At 35.3% G+C, this 10906-nt stretch overlaps 1 protein-coding gene across 1 annotated transcript; it reads right to left on the bottom strand.

Moving 5' to 3' along the window:
• Nucleotides 1-1739: 1739 nt before the first annotated feature.
• Nucleotides 1740-10685, bottom strand: LOC113705638 (alkylated DNA repair protein ALKBH8 homolog). Its single transcript, XM_027227555.2, has 7 exons — nucleotides 10084-10685; nucleotides 9468-9569; nucleotides 9241-9327; nucleotides 6079-6204; nucleotides 5272-5562; nucleotides 2961-3026; nucleotides 1740-2423 (listed from the first exon to the last, which is right to left on the bottom strand). Exons 1-7 carry the CDS (start codon nucleotides 10384-10386, stop codon nucleotides 2367-2369), a joined length of 1032 nt encoding a protein of 343 aa, XP_027083356.1. The 5' UTR covers nucleotides 10387-10685; the 3' UTR covers nucleotides 1740-2366.
• Between the last annotated feature and the right edge of the window lie 221 nt (nucleotides 10686-10906).

Raw genomic sequence — 10906 nt, 5'->3', positions numbered from 1 at the left:
TAGCCCCTTGTTATTTAAGTATTTGTCCGAGTTGCCAAGCATGCTGGTACTTGGTTGCACCAACTTAATACAGATACATAATTCCGCTTTCTTCCCCTTTATACATATTTGGCATCAAATGGTTTGTTTGGATTGCTTCATATTTTCCCAATTTTATTTGCTTACATCATCTTTACAATTTCCAATACACCTTTTTATCTTCCCAATGTCTTTTTATCTCACATACATCACATCACAAAAAGTGCTACAGTAAAAATATCCCAAATAATCCCAAATAAATTACAATCCAAACAGACCTAGACTTTTCTAAGAAAGGCCTCTGTGTGGGCATGATTCGGTGAAGTCGAACTGTTTGCCCGTGAACACAACAGAAAATAACAAAGGAGTGAAGTTCGTCCCCTAGTATCACTTTGATGCTTAAGTTAGTAGTTGAGGTAAATATGTATTCGGGAATCTGAGAGCAAAATTGTTGCCGTTCCCCTCAAAATGAGGGTAAAATGCAGTATTTATAACCTAAGCGTAAGTGCTATTTACAAGAAGGTGGGTCGTCATAATGATTGGCGCCCCCACATATAAGCTTCCATCCATATCACGGCATAGGTCACATCAACCAGTGTCACTGGAATGGAAATGGAGCAGGGCGGTCATACTGAGCAGTTAATGGTCATGATTTGACCAAAAAATTTTGTACGGTCCAGATAACAAGTTGTGCATCAATTTTCCCACCGTGTGTGGAGCCCGTAAAATTTTGTACTAAAATTATACATTATGCAAACAAAGTTACGCCGTGTGTAATCAAAGTTACCCGCTGTTGAAAATGGTTAAAACCGTTGGGGACGATTGCATCTGCAACCGTCGGTGCCCCTTGTAAATAGGTCACCTGACCAATTCCCCGAATTGTCATTCTTCGGTTGGGGGCCCTGTGGCCAAGCCTCGAGTTGGAATCTTCTTCCAGGCATTAGTTCAGGGTCCCCCGAGCCTCCAAAGTTGTATCCAGAGGCATTAGTTCAGGCCCCCAGAGCCTCCAAGGTTGTATCCAGCGGACTTCGACATGATTCAGACAACTTTATGCAGGAATTGATATGGTTACTGTATAGTATCTCGCATAGCAATTACCATCTATGTAGTGAAAACTGCTTAAGCAGTCCTAGCTTAGCTTATGCAATTACCGTGTCATGGTTTAACAAGGTCATAAAACACTCTAGGTTCATCCTCATCCGTAAAATCATCTCATCTTACTGCATCCATGAAGGAACATGAAGGTTGCGGTACATTCATGGGAATGAGAGGGTAATGGACTTCGGGCACGAAACACTCTAGGCTTTGAATATTATATGAAGCTGGCAAATAAGAGAAAGAAATGACATGTTTTTCCTTTCCCCCCTACGTAATAGATTTTTAAACATATATACCCATTTTCTAACTAATGTGAATTCAGATGTTCTAGTTCATATGTCCTTTATTCCATGGAAATTTTTAATCAATCATTAGCTTGTTGGTTATGGACCTTAAATCCGCAGACCATAACCACTCTGGACCTATTCTGCGCTGATCATGGGAATGTTACACTGCAAATGGTGTTGGGCAATTTAGTCTATCCGCTAGTGTCACAGGATCTCCTGTGGTGCACAGCTCCCTTTGTTAAGAAAAGAAACACAGTTGTTTAAGCTGGAAAAATGAGGTGGATCATTCATGATGCACTTATAAGGCACTAATGAGCATTGAGCAAAGCAGTAGTGTACATAGACGTGCTAGGAATTTCATTCAGTCTTGAGATATCAAAGAAAACATTGCAATGAGCCAAAAAAGATTAAAAGAAGCTAGAAAACTTACAAGGGAAACGGAAACTTCCAGTTAAAGACCTATGAATGACTCTATGAGTTAAAGATAATTCGTCACAATTCTTAGCGCATATCAACACTATCAGTGCTGAGAGGGCATTTGGTATAGCATTGAAAAGCATCTCTCTTTTCTTATGCAAGAATAACCAGTACAGGCAATCTGGAACGGCACTTTGTAATTGGAACTCCATCTTGCCATTGTGTAAATGGGAGGAGTAACCAGTAAAGACTAACCAGTACTACCAGTGCTGAGAGGGCATCTGGCATGGTAGTGAAATACAGCCAAGCATTTCTATCTTTTCTTATGCAAGATAACCAGTAAAGGAATCTAGAACAGCATGTCCTAATTGGAACGTCCATCTTGGCATTATGTTAGAAAAAGGAGTGTCCGTCCAATTACTGATTAACAATTCAAGCCCTGATTTTGGCTGGTTGGTTTCAAAATAAAGCAATTGCCTTACAGCTATTATTTTTGATAGAGATGCTTTCCCGCTGTCTGCAAAGGTTCTTGAAGTAAATCCTCGTCTATTTTTGAGAATCGCAGAAATCAGGGTATTGACATTGGCAAGGTCCTTTTCTAACCTGCATCACATGTAGAAGGATAATTAGAACTGTGATACAAGAGGAGGAATATCAATAGGCAGACCATTTTCTACCCAGCAACTTCTCAACAATTTCTACCCTCAATGCTACCAAATAATTATTGAGAACAGAAAACATTGATACTCGAATAAATATTTATTCCCAGAAAAAACAATGATATGTGTTGCATACAAATACAAACTCGAGCAGACATAAGTAGTCATACAAAGACATATACTTAGCCCTATGTAAAGTCATTTATACAAAGCTTGAACATGATTGGGCAGCATCTCTGGTAACCAAGCTCTATTCCACAGGCAAATAGAACTCAGAGGAAATGAAAGAAAGGGAGAATAGATTGCATATTCCAACATGGATACATAGCAGTTCTTTATCATTTCTCAAAGAATGATAATAAAGGGACTATCATGCATTCATTTGGTTTATTGAGCCGCCAATGCATATTCTTATATGGCGGGGCAAAGTCTAAAAGATGACAACACTAAAACGAGCAAAACAAGCCGGCTGAAACTGTACCTTGCGCATTGTGAATGACACTCTCCTTGAGCCCCTTCTAACCACATTGTCCTTCACTCTGTCAACCTGACACATAAACACTTGTTTTAAGATTTAAAAAAAAAAATTCCAGTGGCAAAGAAGTCAGGAAAAGATGTTCCAATTTCCATTAAATATTTAAAGCACTTCAAAAGAAATTGAAAAGGTCAAAACTTTGAGAATAAGGTAATACTCTGCTATATCTTGAGGGCAATGTAGCTTTAAAAATGTGGAACCAGGTTTCCAAAGACATCAGTTACAAAATACATGTTTTACCACTTATTTTACAATGTTCAGTGTAGTCCACCGCTAATAACAATATCCATGACTTAGGAATCTATATAATCCAATAAATGTCAGTAAACCAGCATCTTTCCAAATTACAAGTTCATATTACCATACCCATACAGATCATATTTTTTTCACAATATATACATGCAATATAACTTTGGCCTAACTATTAATGTAAATGGGTTTCAAGGATTTAATGGGCAAACAACCATAAAAATAGAAGTTGGGGCATCCAAGATCCAGAATAAGCTCCTACTTATATTTTATTACAATAATCATTTTGGCCAAGCAACAAAACCATGAAAACCAAACAAGGATTAATCAATTTGTGGGCCAAAAAGAAGCATCAGCTAATTGCGAATGATCCAACTGATGGAAGAAACCAATGAGCATAGACATTAACAAATTATCTAACTGCTTTTTCATTTCAACGAAGTTCTATCTGGCTCTCATTTTAACAAGATGAAGTTAATTGTCCAAAACCTAATCTTTTGAACAATTTTTTCAGCTCCAAATGTTGGTAACTCAGAAATTAACTTTTGTCCATTTCCACAAGAAAAACTAGGGAAAAGCAGCTTGATGTAGTGGTAAAGTTGCTTGATTTCCACTAAAGAGACGAGGATACTTGAAAAGAGGAAAAGATTATCAAAGGCGGACAGAAATATGTAACTGAAAACTGGTAGGCATCCCATGCAGTAAGTTAGCCTTTTACTTCCTCCCCACCCTCTCCATTTTCTACTTAATAATTAATCCTTCAGATCCCACAACCTGTCTGACTAAAATTTACCAAAAACTACATGGTCCACAAGTCAGAGATTTGTATCATTACATGGCATTGCTAATCAATTTTTTGTGCCATATTTCACTTTAACCATTGCCTTTCTGTACATCAATTTTTCCATCCTAAACCTCATGAAGATTGTCATGAGAAAAATCCAGCGGAAAGAATCAAGGGGATTACTAGCTCGATCAACCATATTAGATTCTTCTCTTCAATAATCATGCTTCTCAAAATCTCTGCAGGCTCTCCAATGTTCTCTCCTCAGAAACCATATACAAGAGCTGCAAGTTCCCCTCTCTTAGAGTACTATTCTCTATATGTATATCATTCAATACTCTCCCCTCTTTTCTCCAGAATACCATCTGCCACACGTACATCATTAAAAACCTTCTCAACTACCTAATCTTCCGTCACAAAATATTCACACACACACTCATAGCTAGATACATAGATAGATGTACACAACATAGATATAAAACACACACACACATATAAATGCATATATCATACATACATATGCATAATAAACGCAAAAAACATATACAAATATGTTGCATATATGTGCGCGTCTGTGTATGTCTAGATGCATATACGTAAGTGCGTACAGACACACACATATAGAGACAGGAGCTACCTACCTTCCACAGTTGCATAACAAAACTCAGTAAAAAATTTTATATAGATTGTGCATGAGATGATTCTGATGCTAGTAAAGGAATTAAAAAAATAAAATCTTTTGTTTGTCCAAGTCATGCCTAACAAAATCTTCAGTTAACTACTTCCAGATTACTTCCAATTGCTGAAGCCAACAAGCTCAACTCCAATTCTCAAAAGAGAATAGAAGAAATTGTACTTTCATACAATATCTTAATAGAATTCTATCTAATGATCAATAAATTAAGTTGAAGTCTATATCTACACGTATCAAAATCCTAGTAATAATTTATTTTATTCTATAGATATTTTGATTGGGTTCGAGAAATTAAAATAAGAGGATTGAGCCATTTCTTCCGACTCTTTTTCAAATTCGATAAATGTAGGCTAATCGTAGTGAATATATAGAATAAACGCAAGGAGTGTAGAAGGAAATAAATTCATTTATCTATCTTTTTAATCTTTCGAATCTACACTACATCATCATTAAAAGAAATTTATTCCAAATGAAGAACATTTGCGAACTAAATGACAAAAATTGTGTGAAACGATTTCAAAACAACATACCTTATGGTGGGGAATGTAGTGATGCCAAGCATACCGTGCTTCCCCAGATAACAATAGCATTGACCGAGGAGGAAGATATATAGCTCTCCTTATGAAATTTGAGCCACTATAAGAATCTGACACCTCGTTATCAAAGTTTGAGGTAGACGTAGGAAGCCAAACACCTGTTGAATATTTTCTAAACTCCATGATGCAGGGCCCTGCTAGTGAAAGGCTGTAAATAGGTTCTTCAAATGCTGAATGGGTGTCCACATGTGGTGACAAACCCACACCAATTGGGTATTCATTCACCTGTATAACAAATTTCAATATTTGTTAATTTGGGAAGTAAAAAGCAAGAGCATAAACCTATTGCTACAGAAGGAGGTGCAGGAAGGGTTGGGTAACTACTGCATAATTTTTCAGTGGTCACATCATAATCAATCTCACCTAGAATCAACGCCTCTTCCACTGCCAAACTTAATGGCCTTCTTCTCTAATTCAAGCCATTGAAAAATGTCCAATCCTTGTTAATTATTTTCTGCAATTTAGTGAATGCTTTTGATGGAAAAATTCTTTCTAGGATAATATAAGGTTAATTGACAGAATGCTTCCACCAGGTACAAATGTTATTTTCTATTAAAAAAAGAATAAAAGAACAAAGGTGTGATCCTACAGTAAGCCATATTTATCTTTGGTTTGCATAATATCAAATTCAAACTGATCATTTTGTGCCAAGGTAAACAATGAGAGTCATATAAAAGAAAAGAATGTGGAAATTTTTAAACAGTACACATAATGGATATACATGACAAATATGTTACTTACTGTTAGCTGGTCCAACTCTATATCCACAGAGCAACCAAGCTTTTGAAACTGTGAGATTCTTTTGAGTATAACAGACACAAACGAGGGAAGTTTGCCCAAGTACTGGTTTGTGTTAACATTTCTTGTCTGCAACAGGAAGTAAGAGATTAATTACCAAGTAACCCCATGAAAAATGCTAAAGCGCAAGGGAAAAAAAGAATTTTAAAAAGGATAACAGTTTTTGCAATCCAAGCATCCCAAAATAAAAGTGAAATTCCTATTTCAGATTTTAAAACATCAGAAGGTCCATGACATGAAATGAAGAATCAGTTTCTTAACAAATTTTCAGGAGTCCATTTCTGAATGAGTTGTTTGTGAGCAACATTAAAACCAGTACCCAGATTAACTTCTCTTATTTATAAACAACTTGAAGTTCGAATTCCATTTACCTTTTTTTGGATGTTGGCTCATTTTTGTTCTAAGTCCATTTTAATTTTTCCACTTCCAATTAATTTTTCTTGATTTTAGAACTTAATGCTTCCAATTTTCAAACAATGCCATCAACCATAACAAAATTCAATTAAGCTTCCAAAAAAGAAGGAAAAAATCTTAACTTCAAAAGCTGAACAAAACTTACACAAGTTAACAATTTGAAAGGTCAAAAGGGAAGCCAAAAATATCAATATGCCAACTAATTACTGATAAAAAGAGCATTTCCTTGTTGAGCTATCTTAATTGACTTGAACTTATCAATGCGCTTATTCTTAATAGATACTAACTAAACAATTGTAATAGGAATTTACAGAGTTCTTTCCAACATTGCTATTCACGTTTAGCTTGTCAAAAAAAAATTGTTAGAACTGCTTGAATGTGGAGGGCTTAAATAGAGATATTGATTTTAGAAGGTTTAAAGTCGTTCAAAGCTATTGCTGTTTTCCCTGATTTAAATAAGTGCAGAACTACAAAAGCTTGTGAGACATTCAAGTATTTGGTAAGTACAAGCAAAAGTCAAAATAATTTCCCACAATATTTCATTACAGATATAACAGTTGGGAGGAGAGGCCCAGACCAGGTAAGCTTCATAAGTCCAAATAACAAAGATAAGATTAAAGAAATCCATGAATGGATATTTTGATGTCCAAACAGAAGATAAGAACATTCGCAAAGGCCATTTTCAGAACCACGTATGTTTGTCAGCATTTTAGACATCACGAAAACAACAGTTTGATGGTAGTTATAGAAGTCAATCATATTGTGAGGTAAAAGAACTAAAAGTCAAAGAGACAACAGACAAGAGTCAAGTTTTGAGGATGGTAACAATTCTGGTGCCTTTTAAAACTACAACTGTAAGGTAGGACAATGACACTCTTCTGTATCTAACTTTTATTCCTCTAAATTTTCCTGCAGTCAAGCCTTACATCACCCTTCTAAAGCGATTGTGCAAGGACAAGTTCATTTTCATAATCGAAAATGATCCGCTTAAATATCTATTGCCCAAAAATCAAAACAGTCAAGTAACATAATTTAGATAACAGAAAAATTCACTCCACAAATAGTTTCTTCACTCCCAAATTAGCTTCAGCATTAGAGAGAGAGAGAGAGAGAGAGAGAGAGAGAGAGAGAGAGAGAGAGAGAGTTGAAGAGGCTGTTCTGAGGGACCGGGTATCTGTATAATCAGGTGTGTGGATATTTCACTTAAATTCAGTAATACTATTTAAACCTACAGTTCTTTGTCAATATCATGTTTATTTGGAACCAAATATTGTACTTTGCACAATGTTATTGATTATGAGGTAAGAATGTCTTTTTCTTGATGTTATGTACTTTTACTGTTTAAGAATAGAATTACAATCTTAAAACTCATTAACCATGGGTAGGAACAAATTCTTTAAACCTAGAAAAAGTGCTAACTTATTCGGAGAATTTTAGTCTAACAGACCCATTTCTTGCATAAAAAGTTCCACTTGCTGCACTTTCGGATAATCAATTTGCAACAATTTGTCAAATATGTCGAATATTACAATAATCATGCAACAACTATTTCACCAATTGATTAGAAACGTTAGCAAATACCTTTTATTTTCACCACATAAACATCCAAGAGTCGGATTGACCACCACCATCCTATCACTTTTACAACCCTACCAACTGGATAGTTGAAAACTGACAATGTTAAAGAACGCTAAGCTCAATTCAAATCAAATTACCCAAAAGTACAGACCTGACAATCCAGAAAATACTTGTTTAATTTTACCTTTCAAATATCAAATGAGAATTGGACAGTCCATCCTGTCAGTTTAAAGCTTGACCAACTCATGTTTTTGAACACTACCGAATTCATTATAACAATCAACATTGTTTAATCCTGAAGAAGACTTTTGATGTCTTATACATCGATGTTAAAGAACACAAAGCAGAATTCAAATCAAATTACCCAAAAGTACAGACCTGACAATCCATAAAATACTTGTTCAATTTTACCTTTCAAATATCAAAGGAGAATTGGATAGTCCATCCTGTCAGTTTAAAGCTCAACCAACTCAATGTTTTTGAACACTGGCAAATTCATTATAACAATCAACATTGTTTAATCCTGAAGAAGACTTTTGATGTCTTATAATGGATGACCAAATATACCACAATTACTTTTGCATATAATAAGAGCCTAGAATGCTTATTACTCAATAAGAACCATAATACAAGCTTCTCAATACCCAAGTCACACCAAAAACATAAAACTCTAAACAAGGCATAACCATCCCCTATCCTAAAATTCACCTAAGACCCTGATCCTCAAACGACCATAAATTTGTCGCATTATTATATTGCAACGATGGGAGCAAAGACGAACTCAGAACAGATGTCCCTTTCTCTTCTTAGCATCGAAAAAATGCCCCAAAGCTGAAAACACACTTCAAGTTGGTTGCTTAATAGGGCATTGAAGATGACCAAAATAATTATATGAAATGTGCAAAGCTCCAACTTACTTTCTTTCAAATAACACTACCAGGAAATGGAAACTTAAAAGAGAGAGACTAGGGATCAAGCTATAACCCAGAAAAAATATTTTCAAGTAAAACAAAGATAAGGTCACATAAACAATACACCTCATGCTAGAATAATGAAACAAAATTCAGAAATAAAAATATGCTGAAAGCTCATAGCAAATGCTGGAGAACTCACCTCATAACAAAATGCATATCCATAGTGCTGAACCCTTCTTTTAGCAAGATGGTGCCAAGGCCTACTATCAACCGCTGCAAGTAATTCCTGGCACATAACATCGAAATTTAGCATATAACTCACAAACGCTCATAATGAATTTTGACAACAGGGTACAACAATTTGTGAATAATATCAACATACTAAATGCTGCTTTTCACATAGCCTAAAACAGAAATAACTTTTACCTCCTCTTCTCTAACAGTGATGAAGTCATGCAATAAATAGACGCCTGGAACTTTCAACTCAGAATCCGTCAAAGAAACTTGAACTAAGTCCTTCACCTGAATCTAAATAGGACAGACAGATTCAACAAGAGTATCAAATACAGAAACTCAAATTCAATGATTATGTTAAAGAAGGATATGGTAGTTAGTCAAACAACACTAGCACAAGTTCAAACTTAGCATATGCAACCTTAAGCCAATGGGAACTCTGCTACCAAAACAAAAGCACTGTTATTTCTTAAAGTATTTCTCTGTTATTTGGTTTTCTGAACTATACAAGAAACTTAAAAACAGCTAAAACAAGCATCTCAAACAATGAAAAAGAGCACATAAAATTTGTGAAAGACTGTCACGTTGATTTCCACAGAAGAATAAATTATTTTGATATTTTTTCCTCTTTTAGCAACCTACCCTTTTTCTTTTTCAGTTTCCACAATCTCAACAATTCACTCTTTCAAACAAATACATTTCCAAATTTCCATCACCATAATATTACAATAACCCTCTAAATCATAAATCCAAATGAAAAAATTTGCAAAAATTGCAAAAAAAAGGTAAAGATTTGAAAATTTATTACTTGGTCACTTGATTGTACTGAATATCGAATATGTAAAGAGCGACCACCCAGTTGAGAACACGAGTTTTCATGCAATGCCTCCATTGCAGACTTTGCAGAGTTGTCACCGTCAAAACAAACAATAACTCGAGTCCCACTCTCATCAGCTGCATAGACACCCTTTACTTCGCCATATTTGCTAAAAACTGAAGCAATTAGATCGAAGGAGAGCCCAACAGCAGGTCCACAGTTGGCTACATATAAATTTGGACTAGTACGATCAGTATCCCCTCCTTTGGGACGGGTAAATCTTGGCAACCCCATTAATTTGCTTGGCTTTTTAAAGGCTGCAGAGGACTTCAATTCACAAAATGGGTCAAGGAATTTGAAGGGTTTTCCGTAGACGCGCCTGATAAATTTAACCCCAGGAACAAGGAATTTGCAGGGAAGGGTCTTGGGAGGCGTAGGAACGGTAAAAAACTATGCGTTGAGCGTCGCATTTTTTTTTTCATAACATATCATAAAATATTTTTAAAAAATGAGATAAAATAATTGTAACTCTACCAACATCTATGCAGATAATCAACCGAATAGATTCAAAAAATTCAAGATCATAATCACAACCTGAAAAAGAAAACCACGTAATGGTGAGATTTGTTGAATAAATCCAGAAAAATCTACATTATAATCAAAACCTGAAAAAGCTTAGATTTAATAAAAGAAAAATAAAAAACCACATAAAACTCTCGCTAGAAATCCAAGTTTTGACTAGAGAGTTTTTCTAAAAGGAGGAAGAAATAATTTTTCTAACTCACATACGTGGTTGCCATTGCCATTAATCGAG

This window comes from Coffea arabica, chromosome 8c (genome assembly GCF_036785885.1).
Source record: "Coffea arabica cultivar ET-39 chromosome 8c, Coffea Arabica ET-39 HiFi, whole genome shotgun sequence".
NCBI lineage: Eukaryota > Viridiplantae > Streptophyta > Magnoliopsida > Gentianales > Rubiaceae > Coffea > Coffea arabica.
This window is presented reverse-complemented; position numbering and strand designations above follow the sequence as displayed.